The sequence below is a fragment of the Salvelinus fontinalis genome, unplaced genomic scaffold, assembly GCF_029448725.1.
Source record: "Salvelinus fontinalis isolate EN_2023a unplaced genomic scaffold, ASM2944872v1 scaffold_0156, whole genome shotgun sequence".
Classification (NCBI taxonomy): domain Eukaryota; kingdom Metazoa; phylum Chordata; class Actinopteri; order Salmoniformes; family Salmonidae; genus Salvelinus; species Salvelinus fontinalis.
Genome location: NW_026600365.1, coordinates 173,459 through 188,790, shown reverse-complemented (window position 1 = coordinate 188,790; position 15,332 = coordinate 173,459). Strand labels below are relative to the sequence as shown.

At 47.5% G+C, this 15,332-nt stretch overlaps 1 protein-coding gene across 5 annotated transcripts in view; it reads left to right on the top strand.

Moving 5' to 3' along the window:
* The window catches only part of LOC129843732 (A disintegrin and metalloproteinase with thrombospondin motifs 17-like), a 34,923-nt gene that overhangs the window by 6,644 nt on the left and 12,947 nt on the right, over positions 1–15,332 (top strand). For all 5 annotated transcript variants that reach the window (XR_008757872.1, XR_008757874.1, XR_008757871.1 and 2 more), the window contains exons 2-4: positions 493–628; positions 9,681–9,885; positions 10,886–11,038. Coding sequence is in view for 1 of the 5 variants with exons in the window: in XM_055912313.1 (XP_055768288.1) it covers positions 519–628; positions 9,681–9,885; positions 10,886–11,038 (468 nt within the window). In the remaining 4 variants the exon portion in view is untranslated. The remainder of the gene's footprint in view (positions 1–492; positions 629–9,680; positions 9,886–10,885; positions 11,039–15,332) is intronic.

Genomic DNA, 15,332 nt, shown 5'->3' with positions numbered 1-15,332 from the left:
TGGAACAAAGCCCAGATCTCGAGCCCTGCACACACGCACGCACGCACGCACGCATGCACGCACGCACACACACACAGAGTAGTCGGGGCCTTACCCAGCAAGTGGTGGTTTGGATAGGGGCCAGCTCAGCTCCAAATATAGGACTTCAGTCCTCTGATTTAGTGTTAATTAACTGAGTTTTATTGTGTAATTACCTTCGCATTAGACCAGGCTATGATGTAGTTCACTGGAGGGTTATGCCGGTTGAGACAGAGGCTTGAACTCCATGTGTTTAGTGTGTGTAAAACAGTTTGAAGGTTTTTTGAGACAGCATCTCTCTGTCTCTCTCTCTGTCTCTCTCTCTCTCTCTTTGTCTCTCTCTCTCTCTTTGTCCCTCTCGCTCTCTCTCGCTCTCTCTATCTATTTTTTTCACTCTCTCTCAATGTCATTTGTTTGTGTTTGTATACCTCAGATTATAACTGTGCGTGTGTGCATGTGTGTGTGTGTTTCCAGGAGAGAGGAGGACAGTGGTGTCCTGTATGAGGCTGGTCAATAAGAGCATGACTCTGGTGAATGACAGCCTCTGCCAACCAGAGAACAGGCCATTACCCCAAGTACGACGCTGCAACTCACACCCCTGTCAGTACAGGTGAGACACACTTCAAACACAAGCACATGCACACATACACTTATAATCATGGGTATATACACACACACACACACACACACACACACACACACACACACACACACACACACACACACACACACACACACACACACACACACACACACACACACACACACACACACACACACACGTACACACACACATGTACACACACACACACACACACACTGTATCAGGAATAGTTGAATGAGAAACAGAATGATGAAAATATTACATCATCCTGTTTCTGAGTGATTATAACAAAACAGCTCCATTGAGTTGAATTGGCTATAGAAGGAGGATCCAGAATACATGTGCAGTCGAGTGCCTGTCAGCATGCACAGTGTTTCATGTCCTACTCAGGCAGAGTTTTACATTAGAGGAACGTGCAACAAGGAATGTTTCTGAGCTGTACTGCTGATGCATTTAAACCAGACCACTGATCTCTCTGTTCAAAGAAACTGGGCTGTATCTCAAATGGCACCCTATTCCCTATGTAGTGCACTACTTCCATAGGGCACTGGTCAAATTAGTGCACTATATAGGGAATAGGGTGCGAGATGTACGTGGTTTAAAGTGCCTTATTACCTTATCCACATAAAAGGCAGAGTGCCGTCTGGCCTATTGAACCGGCCTCACACTGACTCCCACTAATGTACTTGTATATCACTCAAACTTCAGGGTAGAGACTTCTGTTGAGGCTTTGAACAAGCTCACCTGATTCACGGAAACATGGGCTTGATAAGTAGTTGACAAGTTGAATCAGGTGTGCTAGCTCAGGATTGGTTCAAATACACGGAACGACTGTAGTTCCCCAGGAGAGCCATTCCACTTCCTCCCGCTTCAGCTCACACCGAGACAAGCAACTGGGACCTCTGCCTCACAGATTCATGTGACTGCCCTCCTGAAATGTTTTTAGTCAGTTGGGCCACCAAAAAGCTAGCTATTAGTCAACGTGAGTGGGCACATTTCAGGCTGAGGAGTGAGGCTACAAATCCCCTTATGTTACACTCACTGAACTGTGGTTTCACTCTGTCGAGATTTTAGCCTCTAGAATCTAGATTCTAAAGATTCTAGAATTCGAGCCCATCTATATTCTAGCTGGAAAGTTGAGCACGGGGTTCCATATTTCTGTTAATTTAACTTTATTTTAATTGAAAAAGATTCCTTTCAAATTATTCTTGAGTGTATTCTGTCAATACGTTGCTGACTTTATACGACAGCCCCCATAGACATTGTATATATTTTTGGGCAACAGAAAAAGGACCTGCCCCAAATGGCCCCCTATTCCCTAATAGTGTACTACATGTGACCGAGACCAGGTCAAAAGTAGTGCACTAACCGGGTGCCGTTTGGGACGTAGACAAAGACTCCCTGTATTTGGAGCCAGCCCAGTTATACGTTTCTAAGACATACATTGATGTGGATATATTCTGCAGTCTCTTAGCCCCTTTCCCCTTTGCATCCATTCAGTGGATCAGTCAGCTGCATCTCTATGGCAGAACTTGTCTCATATAGGCAGAACTTGTCTCATATAGGCAGAACTTGTCTCATATAGGCAGAACTTGTCTCATATAGGCAGAACTTGTCTCGTATAGGCAGAACTTGTCTCATATAGGCAGAACTTGTCTCGTATAGGCAGAACTTGTCTCGTATAGGCAGAACTTGTCTCATATAGGCAGAACTTGTTAGGTGCAGCCAAATATTGATATGGAAGTGGACAGTATCAGGACGTTGCTGTAAAGAAAGGAAGAGGAGGAGGGATAAAAGACATGGACATGGAAGCAGAACACACACACATGCACACACACACGCATGCACACTACACACATACACACACACACACACAGAAAGACAGACGGACAGACAGACGGACAGACAGAGAGACAGACAGAGAGAGAGACAGACGGACAGAGAGAGAGACAGACGGACAAAGAGACAGACAGATGGACAGACAGACTGGGACCTCTCCATCTACTCCTTTAGTTTATTACTACATCACATGGAAAATAGAGGCCCAGTTTTCCAGAGGCCCCAGGTGTTTGGCTGTAACTCTTTCCGACCTCATTTCACCAGGCCTGGTGCTGTAAACCCCAAACTCTGTCACATCTAGAGGGTAATGTTCATCAGGCACCAATTGGAAGAAGATGCTCTGAAACTGGGGAGGGACTACCTGGACTTGGTCCAATAAGAAAGGTTATTTTTCCTTTTCTGTTTCAAAACGTTTTGCTACGACGTGCCCTACTGATCACGACCCAGTGGATTAGTCAACACTACTTCATTGGTGACATCGTAGTTTACAAAAGACGCTTGGTGGTTTTTAATACTAGGAGTATAGTGTGTTGGCGCTGTTTATTGTTTTGAATGAGAAATTAAGTGTATTTCAATTGCTCAGTTTATGTCTGTGTTTTGTGTTGCATAGCGAACCACTCGTTTAACACAGAGAACACTTAAAGGTCCAATGCAGCCATTTTTATCTCAACATCAATCATTTCCAGGTAACAATTAAGTACCTTACTGTGATTGTTTTCAATTAAAAGGGCTAAAATAGCTTCTTAGCACAGAGCAATTACTCAAGCAAGAATGTTGTAGGACTGTAGGACTGAGTTGGGAGTGGGAAACTGTGAACTAGCTGTTTTCAGAAGAGAGGTTTGGAACTCTTGTTCTTCTTATTAACTAATTTACTGGTGGTGTCACCAGGCCAAAACTCCATCCCACCAGAAGAGGCTGAAATTTCAGACTGTATTTTCAAACTGCTCTTACACTAAATGGGCATTACCATCATTCTCACAACCTCACAGTGTGGAAATGTATATAAAACATAGGGAAATCCCGTTTTTGACTGCACTGGCCCATTAAATGTTTACTGCCATGTTGATTTAAAGAGATTCTGTAACGGCGATCCTCCTCCTCTTCATCTTCGGAAGAGGAGGAGTATTGAGGGAACCAAGGCGCAGCGAAGTTTGAACACATATTTATTTAACAAAACAAGAAAACGGTCGTGAAACTAAATAAACGATGTGCACACACAGGCTACACACGTTTAACATAGACACGAACTTGAATAAACTAACAAAACGGTGTAGACAGACCTATACGACGAACTTACATCAAAACAAGAAGAACGCACGAAATAGGACAATTAGACTACACAAACCGAACAAACCGTAACAGTCCCGTATGGTGCAAACAATTACAGACACGGAAGACAATCACCCACAACGAACACTGTGACAACGCCTACCTAAATATGACTCTTAATTAGAGGAACGCCAAACACCTGCCTCTAATTAAGAGCCATAAGAGGCAACCCAAAACCAACACAGAAACAGAAAACATAGAATGCCCACCCAACCTCACGTCCTGACCAACTAACACACATAACAAACTAACAGAAATAGGTCAGGAACGTGACAAGTCTGCTGTTAAATATAATGCCGACGATTTTCCCAAGGTTGCTGTTGACGCATATCCCACGGTAGTTATTCCAAATATTAGGGAAGATGCCAGAGCTGAGGATGATGTTAAAGAATTTAAGTATAGCCAATTGAAATTTGTGGTCTGTATATTGTCTGTATATTGTCCTGTTGTTCATTCAATGTAATTGGAGAATCCAATGGGTTCTGGTAGTCTTTAATAGCTGATTCTAAGATTTGTAATTGATCATGTATATGTTTTGCTGTTTGTTCTTTGTTATGGAGCCAAAAAGATTAGAGAAGTGGTTGATCCATACATCTCCATTTTGTATAGATAACTCTTTGTGTTGTTGTTTGTTTAGTTAGTGTGTTCCAATTTCCCCAGAAGTGGTTAGAGTCTATGGATTCTTCAATTACTTCAATTAAGCTGATTTCTGATGTGCTGTTCCTTCTTCCGTAGTGTATTTCTGTATTGTTTTAGTGATTCACCATAGTGAAGGCATAGACTCAGGTTTTCTTGGTCTCTATGTTTTTGGTTAGATAGGTTTCTCAATTTCTTTCTTAGGGTTTTGCATTCTTCATCCAACCATTTGTTATTTTTGTTAATTTTCTTAGGTTGTCTGCTTGAAATTTTGAGATTTGATAGGGAAGCTGAAAGGTCAAATATACTGTTTAGGCTTTCTACTGCCAAGTTTACACCTTCACTATTACAGTGAAATGTTTTGTCTAGGAAGTTGTCTAAAAGGGATTGAATTTGTTGTTGCCTAATTGTTTTTTGGGAGGTTTCAACACTACTTTCTTTCAATCTTCCTTTGGCTTTGATGCCTCATGATTGAGTATTGCTTTGTTCAAGTAGACTGATTTTGCTGTGATGTGATAGGGATGTTAGTGGGCTGACTGTGAACGCTTTGAGAGACTCCGTGTTGAGGTCAGTAATAAAGTAATCTACACTACTACTGCCAAGGGATGAGCTGTAGGTGTACCTACCATAGGAGTCACCACGAAGCCTACCAATGACTATATTACAGACCCAGTGTGTTTCAGAGCTGTAGGTGTACCTACCATAGGAGTCACCACGAAGCCTACCAATGACTATATTACAGACCCAGTGTGTTACAGAGCTGTAGGTGTACCTACCATAGGAGTCGCCACGAAGCCTACCAATGACTATATTACAGACCCAGTGTGTTACAGAGCTGTAGGTGTACCTACCATAGGAGTCGCCACGAAGCCTACCAATGACTATATTACAGACCCAGTGTGTTACAGAGCTGTAGGTGTACCTACCATAGGAGTCACCACGAAGCCTACCAATGACTATATTACAGACCCAGTGTGTTACAGAGCTGCAGGAGTTGGACCCGTTGTGTTGGTTGTTTTGTCATAGTTGTGTCTAGGGGAGCATATTTGGGAGGAAATACTATCAGCTCCAGGTGGGTTTTTGTCCCCCTATGTGCTGAGGGTGTCAGGTTCTTGTCCAGTTCTGGCATTTAGATCGCCACAGACTAGTACATGTCCCTGGGCCTGGAAATAGTTGATCTCCCCCTCTAGGATGGAGAAACTTTCATCGTTAAAGTATGGGGATTCTATTGGGGGGATATAGATAGCACACATGAGGAAATATAACACATTATAACACATAACAAACTAACATAAATAGGTCAGGAACGTGACAGATGGTGCTTATTTCTACACTTTCATTTCTACATATCTGCCAACATTAACCTGTTGATAATTTTACTCTAATCAATTTAATCAGAAAATACTTAATTGGCATGGAACGGGTTATCACATTGTCAAAGCTAATATTTAGAAACATATTAAAAACATACACATGGCCTCCCGGGTGGCGCAGTGGTCTAGAGCACTGCATCGCAGTGCTAACTGCGCCACCAGAGTCTCTGGGTTCGCCCCCAGGCTCTGTCGCAGCCGGCCGCGACCGGGAGGTCCGTGGGGCGACGCACAATTGGGCTAGCGTCGTCCGGGTAAGGGAGGGTTTGGCCGGTAGGGATTTCCTTGTCTCATCGCGCTCCAGCGACTCCTGTGGCGGGCTGGGCGCAGTGCGTGCTAACCAAGGGGGCCAGGTGCAAGGTGTTTCCTCCGACACATTGGTGCGGCTGGCTTCCGGGTTGGAGGCGCGCTGTGTTAAAGAAGCAGTGCGGCTTGGTTGGGTTGTGCTTCGGAGGAATTTTACATTGTAGAATAATAGTGAAGACATCAAAACTATGAAATAACACATATGGAATCATGCAGTAACCAAAAAAGTGTTAAACATATTCAAAATATATTTTATATTTGAGATTCTTCAAGTAGCCACCATTTGCTTTGATGACAACTTTGCACACTCTTGGCATTCTCTCAACCAGCTTCACCTGGAATGCTTTTCTAACTGTCTTGAAGGAGTTCCCACATATGCTGAGAACTTGTTGCTTTTCCTTCACTCCGAATCATCCCAAACCATCTCAATTTGGTTGAGGTCGAGGGATTGTGGAGGCATCTCTGAGGCAGCTCTCCATCACTGAGGCAGCTCTCCATCACTCTCCTCCTTGGTAAATAGTCCTTACACAGCCTGGAGGTGTGTTGGGTCATTGTCCTGTTGAATAAACAAATGATAGTCCCACTAAGCCCATACCAGATGGGATGGAGTATCGCTGCAGAATGCTGTGGTAGCCATGCTGGTTACGTGTGCCTTGAATTCTAAATAAATCACAGACAGTGTCACCAGCAAAGCACCCCACACCATAACACCTTCTCCTCCATGCTTTACGGTGAGAAATACACATGCGGAGATCATCCGTTCACCCTCACCGCGTCTCACAAAGACACAGCGGTTGGAACCAAAAATCTCAAATTTGGACTCCAGATCAAAGGACAGATTTCCACCGGTCTAATGTCCATTGCTCATGTTTCTTGGCCCAAGCAAGTCTCTTCTTCTTATTGGTGTCCTTTAGTGGTGGTTTCTTTGCAGCAATTCCGTCATGAAGGCCTGATTCACACAGTCTTCTCTGAACAGTTGATGTTGAGATGTGTTTGTTACTTGAACTCTGTGAAGCATTTATTTGGGCTGTAATTTCTGAGGCTGGTAGCTCTAATGAATGTATCATCTGCAGCAGAGGTAACTCTGGGTCTTCCATTATTGTGGCGGACCTCATGAGAGCCAGTTTCATCATAGCTCTTGATGGTTTTTGCGACTGCACTTGAAGAAACTTTCAAAGTCTTGACTGACCTTCATCTCTTAAAGTAAAGATGGACTGTCGTTTCGCTTTGATTATTTGAGCTGTTCTTGCCATAATATGGACTTCTTTTTTTACCAAATAAGACTATCTTCTGTATATCCCCCCCCCCCCCCACCCCCCTTGTCACAACACAACTGATTGGCTTAAACGCATTAAGAAGAACATAAATTCCACAAATTAACTTTTAAGAAGGCACACCTGTTAATTGAAATGCATTCCATGTGACTACCTCATGAAGCTGGTTGAGAGAATGCCAAGAGTGTGCAAAGCTGTCATCAAGGCAAGGTGTGGCTATTTGAAGAATCTCAAATATATAATATATTTAGATTTGTTTAACACTTTTTTTGGTTACGACTGTACATGATTCCATATTTCATAGTGTTGATGTCTTCACTATTATTCTATAATGTAGAAAATAGTACAAAAAATAAAGAAAACCCTAGTAGGTGTTCTAAAACCTTTGACTGGTAGTGTATCTGTGGTAGCAGAGTAGTGGCCTGAGGGAACACACGTATTGTGTTGTGAAAAGTGTTATGAAATGTTAATGTTGCTGGACCCCAGGAAGAGTAGCTGCTGTCTTGGCAAGTACTAATGGGGATCCATAATAAACCCCAGGAAGAGTAGCTGATGCCTTGGCAAGTACTAATGGGGATTCATAATAAACCCCGGGAAGAGTAGCTGATGCTTTGGCAGGAACTAATGGGGATCCATAATAAACCCCAGGAAGAGTAGCTGCTGCCTTGACAGGAACTAATCAGGATCCATAATAATCCCCAGGAAGACTAGCTGCTGCCTTGGCAAGTACTAATGGGGATCCATAATAAACCCCAGGAAGAGTAGCTGCTGCCTTTGCAAGTACTAATGGGGATCCATAATAAACCCCAGGAAGAGTAGCTGCTGCCTTTGCAAGTACTAATGGGGATCCTTAATAAACCCCAGGAAGAGTAGCTGCTGCTTTGGCAAGAACTAATGGGGATCCATAATAAACCCCAGGAAGAGTAGCTGCTGTCTTGACCGGAACTAATGGGGATCCATAATAAACCCCAGGAAGAGTAGCTGTTGCCTTGGCAAGTACTAATGGGGATCCATAATAAACCCCAGGAAGAGTAGCTGCTGCCTTGGCAAGAACTAATGGGGATCCATAATAAACCCCGGGAAGAGTAGCTGATGCTTTGGCAGGAACTAATGGGGATCCATAATAAACCCCAGGAAGAGTAGCTGCTGTCTTGGCAAGTACTAATGGGGATCCATAATAAACCCCAGGAAGAGTAGCTGCTGCCTTGGCAAGTACTAATGGGGATCCATAATAAACCCCAGGAAGAGTAGCTGCTGCCTTGGCAAGTACTAATGGGGATCCATAATAATCCCCAGGAAGACTAGCTGCTGCCTTGGCAAGTACTAATGGGGATCCATAATAAACCCCAGGAAGAGTAGCTGATGCCTTGGCAAGTATTAATGGGGATCCATAATAAACCCCTGGAAGAGTAGCTGCTGCCTTGGCAAGTACTAATGGGGATCCATAATAAACCCCAGGAAGAGTAGCTGCTGCCTTGGCAAGTACTAATGGGGATCCATAATAAACTCCAGGAAGAGTAGCTGCTGCCTTAGCAAGTAGTAATGGGGATCCTTAATAAACCCCAGGAAGAGTAGCTGCTGCTTTGGCAAGAACTAATGGGGATCCATAATAAACCCCAGGAAGAGTAGCTGCTGTCTTGACCGGAACTAATGGGGATCCATAATAAACCCCAGGAAGAGTAGTTGATGCCTTGGCAAGAACTAATGGGGATCCATAATAAACCCCAGGAAGCGTAGCTGATGCTTTGACAGGAACTAATGGGGATCCATAATAAACCCCAGGAAGAGTAGCTGATGCCTTGGCAAGTACTAATGGGGATCCATAATAAACCCCAGGAAGAGTAGCTGCTGCCTTGGCAAGTAGTAATGGGGATCCATAATAAACCCCAGGAAGAGTAGCTGCTGCCTTGACAGGAACTAATGGGGATCCATAATAAACCCCAGGAAGAGTAGCTGATGCTTTGACAGGAACTAATGGGGATCCATAATAAACCCCAGGAAGAGTAGCTGATGCCTTGGCAAGTACTAATGGGGATCCATAATAAACCCCAGGAAGAGTAGCTGCTGCCTTGGCAAGTAGTAATGGGGATCCATAATAAACCCCAGGAAGAGTAGCTGATGTCTTGACCGGAACTAATGGGGATCCATAATAAATACAAATGCAAATCATCTCCCCCTCCCTCTCTCTCTCCTCTCCCTCTCTCCACATCTCTCTCTCTCACGTTCCCTCTCTCTCCCTCTTTTTCTTTCTCCCCCTCCCTCTCTCTCTCCTCTCCCCCTCTCCACATCTCTCTCTCTCTCCAGGTGGGTGACAGGGGAGTGGGGCCAGTGCTCGGTGACGTGTGGGAAGGGTCTCCAGCTGCGTGAGGTGGGCTGTGTGTACCAGCTGCAGAACGGATCCCTTATCCACACACGGGACTTGTACTGCCAAGGGGGCAAACCCCCCGCCCTGCAGGGCTGCGAGGGACGCCACTGCCTCACTGCCTGGGAGGCCTCTGAGTGGTCCAAGGTCTGTTGTGGTGGGGGTGGGGTGTGTGCTTGTCTATGCGACTATTCGTGGATGCGTGTTTGAGTGTTTCCTCACGTCTGTGTGTGTCCACGTGTCTATGCAAGTGCCCGTGTGAGTGAGACACAGAGAGAGAGAAATAGTAAACCACTTACTTTCCTCAAAGTTTGATGCAGAATCATGTAGGAGCAGCGCTGCAGTAGAACTGCATAATATAGACATCTGTCACCTCTCTCTGTCTCTCTCTCTCTCTCTGTCTCTCTCTCTCTCTCGGTCTCTCTCTGTCTCTCTCTCTGTCTCTCTCTGTCTCTGTCTCTCTCTGTCTCTCTCGCTCTCTGTCTCTCTCTCTCTCTCTCTCTGTCTCTCTCTCTGTCTCTCTCTCTCTCTCTCTCTGTTTCTCTCTCTCTCTCCCCTCGCTCCACTGAAGAGGAGGTGGAGTGGGTTGAAGAGGGGAGCTAATGAACCACCACAGGAGGCTTCTATAATGAGTAACACTCTGCCCTCTCTCGCTCCCTCTCAAACACTCTCTCTGCCCTCTCTCTCTCACTCCCTCTCACACACTCTCTCTATCCTCATATTTCTTTTCACTTCATTTTCCTCCCTCTCTTTTTCCTGACATCACTCTTACCTCCCTCTTCCTCGCCCTCTCCTCCTCCACCTCACACTCCTCCTCTCACCTCATCTTACCTCCACTCTTTTTCTTCTCCTTTTCCATCCCCTCTCTTCCCTCTCTACTGTAATTATTTTCCACCTCTTCCTCCCTCTTTCATGTTCCCTTTTCTCTCCTCTATATGTCCCTTCCCTTTGTCCCTCTCCCTCAACTCCAATTTTTCCCTCTCTCCCTTTCCCTCTTGTCTCCATCTCCCTTCTTCCTCTCCCTCCCTCTCTCCCTCGTCTCCACCTCCCTCCCTCTCTCCCCCCTTTTCTTCCCTCCCTCCAATCTCTTCTTCCCTCCCTCCCTCCCCTGGTCTCCCTCTCCCTTCTCCCTCCCTCCTCTCCCCAGTGTTCTTCAGACTGTGGAAGTGGGGTCCGTCGGAGGATAGTGAGGTGCACCAACCCCCAGGGGAGCTGTGACCCCCTCTCTCAGCCTGCTGACCAGGAGCCCTGTGAGGACCACTCCAAATGTTACGAGTGGAAGACTGGGGACTGGTCCAAGGTATGGGCCATACACACACATAAATGACACACACACACACTCTCTTTTTAATCAAATATCTATTTACAGAGATGGAGAGGACTCTCACCCCAGATGCCCCCTTCCAATTGATTAATCCCTCCCTGTGACACAGCGGTGTAGGTGATGCCAACATGGTGCCAACGCTGTGCCAGTCCTGATGTGGGCATCTTGACAGATAGCCCGACTGCACCTGCATCACTGTCTGCCTGCATTCTAAATGGCAACCGATTCCCTTTATAGTGCACACACACACACACACACACACACACACACACACACACACACACACACACACACACACACACACACACACACACACACACACACACACACACACACACACACACACACACACACTCTCACGCTCTCTCTGCTGGAGGAATGGACTAAGGCACCTTGGCCCTCACACCTTCCCAGCCACCAGTCTCTCTTCCCATCTGTCTAACTAGAGCAGGGCAATAGAAACAGGCTCAAGTCCATTTCAATTCCTGTGGATGAGAATGGACATGGAGTGTAGTTGAATTCCTGAAATGTAATTGACCTCCTTGTCTGCTGTGGCTGGCTGTGAGGGGAGAGGTGGCAACCTTTATTCCTGTACTCGTACTACACACAGACACATGAAGGAACACACACACACACAGTAAAGTCCTCAGACCGGGATGGTACATACAAGCTAACCTCCTTATTAACACTTTGAACTACAGTAGGCGCCAGTCGGCTACTCTGGAGCTGCGTCATCCTCCGAGCTGAACTATACACTCGTCTGCTGGGCTCTGCAGTGGGCAAAAACCCTCCATTTACAAAACATGTTCACTAATCATTCTGTTTGTTTGCTTGTCTCTTTAGAGATCATTTCAAAGCTGAGAGTTCAGGATGAATGAAAGCTCTGAGTAATGCAAAGTGTTTCCTCTCACGGATGAGTCCCAAATGGCACCCTATTCTCTATATAGTGCACTACTTTTGACTACAGTCCTATGGACCCTGATCATAAGTTGTGCACTATATAGGGAAAAGGATGGCGTTTGGGACATATCCTGTGTGATTGTAACCTCAACTAACTCATTCAGCTGCTCTGTTCTGTTCTGTAATGTACTGCCAGGAATTAAAACACCCATATCTTAGTTAATAAATGTACAAATTGTCCAGATATCCTCCCCAAAGGGGAACTAAAAAGCTACTATATGGGCGGTTACAATACTCCACACAGAATAACGTAACTAGAGCAGTAAAAATAAGTGTTTTGTCATACTCGTGGTATACTGTCTGATATACCACGGCTGTCAGCCAATCAGCATAGTGATTTTAGGGATGGTGACAGTACTGGCTAGTTGTATGTCAAAAATGTCTTAATGGTTAGACTACGTCATTATCACACAGTTGTTAAAGCACTGTATTCAGCCAGTTCATTATGATAAAAACTACTCCAACTCAAAGCACAGGGAAGTGATTTGCATTGTATGGAGGTAACCTGGCCATTCCAACTTAGTTACACTAGTGTTATCTACACTAGTGTTATCTGACAGTCTTTGCCAAATCTCTCCTCGATGAACCCCAGTTCCACCTGTTCCATTGATTCCAGCACTGGCTGATTCAACTAATCAAGGGCCTGATGATTAGTTGCCCAGTCAGATCTAGTGTATTAGTTTACTGGTAAATCAAATAAGTGAAAAGGCTGGGTTGTACTCAAGGAACGGTCTTGGAAACAAGTTTACCGAACTGAAAATCAGCAGCGCGTCTCCATTTCCCAATCCTACAAACTGAGTCAGTCTGTTTTTGACATGAATGTCATTTATCATATGGAGTGTCATGTTCAGCTGCCTGATACAGGGTCAGATCTTATTTCACCATTCTAACGGTTAAGGTTGGGATCGGGGAGAATGCAATCTGATCCTAGATCTGTAATTCTTTAGTAGGTTTTAGAGCCGACTTCCAAGCCGAGGCGCCAGGTCTAAGTCTCGGGGTCACGACAGCAGGTCACGGGGAGGACCAGTACATTTCTCTCCCTGTGTGGAACTGGAGACAGTGAGTGTATGTTTCCCCCCAGGATGCTGAGGAAGGTGCGTCCACCCCTCTCATCTGCCCTTATTTAACCACAGATCTAGGATCAGATTGCATTATTTCCAATCCTATCCATAACTATTAGAATGTATCAGTGGCTAGGGACAACTTCTACCTATGATTCCACGAGGGAATAGGGTTAAGTTTCTCCATGAAACTGATCTAAGATCAGTTTTGAGTTTCCGTCCCTGATGCTTAGAGTAAGGACTTAGGCGCAGGGTAAGCTTATCCTAGATCGGTACAATGTCTACCTGGAGCTCTGTGAGGGGGCTGCGTTAGCACATCTGGTTCAGTCATCATCAGACAAGCTGGAGAACATCTGAAGGTTTTGTGTGTGTTTGTGTGTGTGTGTGTGTGTGCTGTCTGTCTGTGTGTGCAGACGGTGTAGACGCCATAGCCCAGTTCTCATTAACAGTAATCTCCACTAATCCTTCATCAGAACATTCTAGAGGGGGTTTGTTAATCCAAACTGGCTATTACAGAGCTGCATTTTATTCCAAGAAGTTGCACACTCCCCTTGTTTACACACACACACACACACGCACGCACGCACGCACGCACGCACGCACGCACACACACACACACACACACACACACACACACACACACACACACACTGTTAGTAGTAAGTATCCCTTCATTCAGGAGCACTACAGCAAGGCAGTTAACCCCCAACAACAAGCTGGGAGAGAGCTGGGGATGGAGCTGGGAGAGAGCTGGGGATGGAGCTGGGAGAGAGCTGGGAAAGAGCTGGGGATGGAGCTGGGGGTGGGGCTGGGAGAGAGCTGGGGATGGAGCTGGGAGAGAGCTGGGAAAGAGCTGGGGATGGAGCTGGGAGAGAGCTGGGGATGGAGCTGGGAGAGAGCTGGGAAAGAGCTGGGGATGGAGCTGGGAGAGAGCTGGGGATGGAGCTGGGAGAGAGCTGGGAGAGAGCTGGGGGTGGGGCTGGGAGAGAGCTGGGGGTGGGGCTGGGAGAGAGCTGGGGATGGAGCTGGGAGAGAGCTGGGAGAGAGCTGGGGGTGGGGCTGGGAGAGAGCTGGGGATGGAGCTGGGAGAGAGCTGGGAGAGAGCTGGGGGTGGGGCTGGGAGAGAGCTGGGGGTGGGGCTGGGAGAGAGCTGGGGATGGAGCTGGGAGAGAGCTGGGAGAGAGCTGGGGGTGGGGCTGGGAGAGAGCTGGGGATGGAGCTGGGAGATAGCTGGGGGTGGGGCTGGGAGAGAGCTGGGGGTGGGGCTGGGAGAGAGCTGGGGATGGAGCTGGGAGAGAGCTGGGGATGGAGCTGGGGATGGAGCTGGGAGAGAGCTGGGAAAGAGCTGGGGATGGAGCTGGGAGAGAGCTGGGGGTGGGGCTGGGAGAGAGCTGGGGATGGGGCTGGGAGAGAGCTGGGGATGGGGCTGGGAGAGAGCTGGGGATGGGGCTGGGAGAGAGCTGGGGATGGGGCTGGGAGCGAGCTGAGGATGGAGCTGGGAGAGCGCTGGGGATGGTGCTGGGAGAAAGCTGGGGATGGAGCTGGGAGAGAGCTGGGGATAGGGCTGGGAGAGAGCTGGGGATGGGGCTGGGGATGGAGCTGGGAGAGAGCTGGGGGTGGGGCTGGGAGAGAACTGGGGATGGAGCTGGGAGAGAGCTGGGGATGGAGCTGGGAGAGAGCTGGGGATGGAGCTGGGAGAGAGCTGGGGGTGGGGCTGGGAGAGAGCTGGGGATGGGGCTGGGAGAGAGCTGGGGATGGGGCTGGGAGAGAGCTGGGGATGGGGCTGGGAGAGAGCTGGGGATGGGGCTGGGAGAGAGCTGGGGATGGGGCTGGGAGAGAGCTGGGGATGGGGCTGGGAGCGAGCTGGGAGAGAGCTGGGGATGGAGCTGGGAGAAAGCTGGGGATGGAGCTGGGAGAGAGCTGGGGATAGGGCTGGGAGAGAGCTGGGGATGGGGCTGGGAGAGAGCTGGGGATGGAGCTGGGAGAGAGCTGGGAGAGAGCTGGGGGTGGGGCTGGGAGAGAGCTGGGGGTGGGGCTGGGAGAGAGCTGGGGATGGAGCTGGGAGAGAGCTGGGGATGGAGCTGGGGATGGAGCTGGGGATGGAGCTGGGAGAGAGCTGGGGGGTGGGGCTGGGAGAGAGCTGGGGATGGGGCTGGGAGAGAGCTGGGGATGGGGCTGGGAGAGAGCTGGGGATGGGGCTGGGAGAGAGCTGGGGATGGGGCTGGGAGAGAGCTGGGGATGGGGCTGGG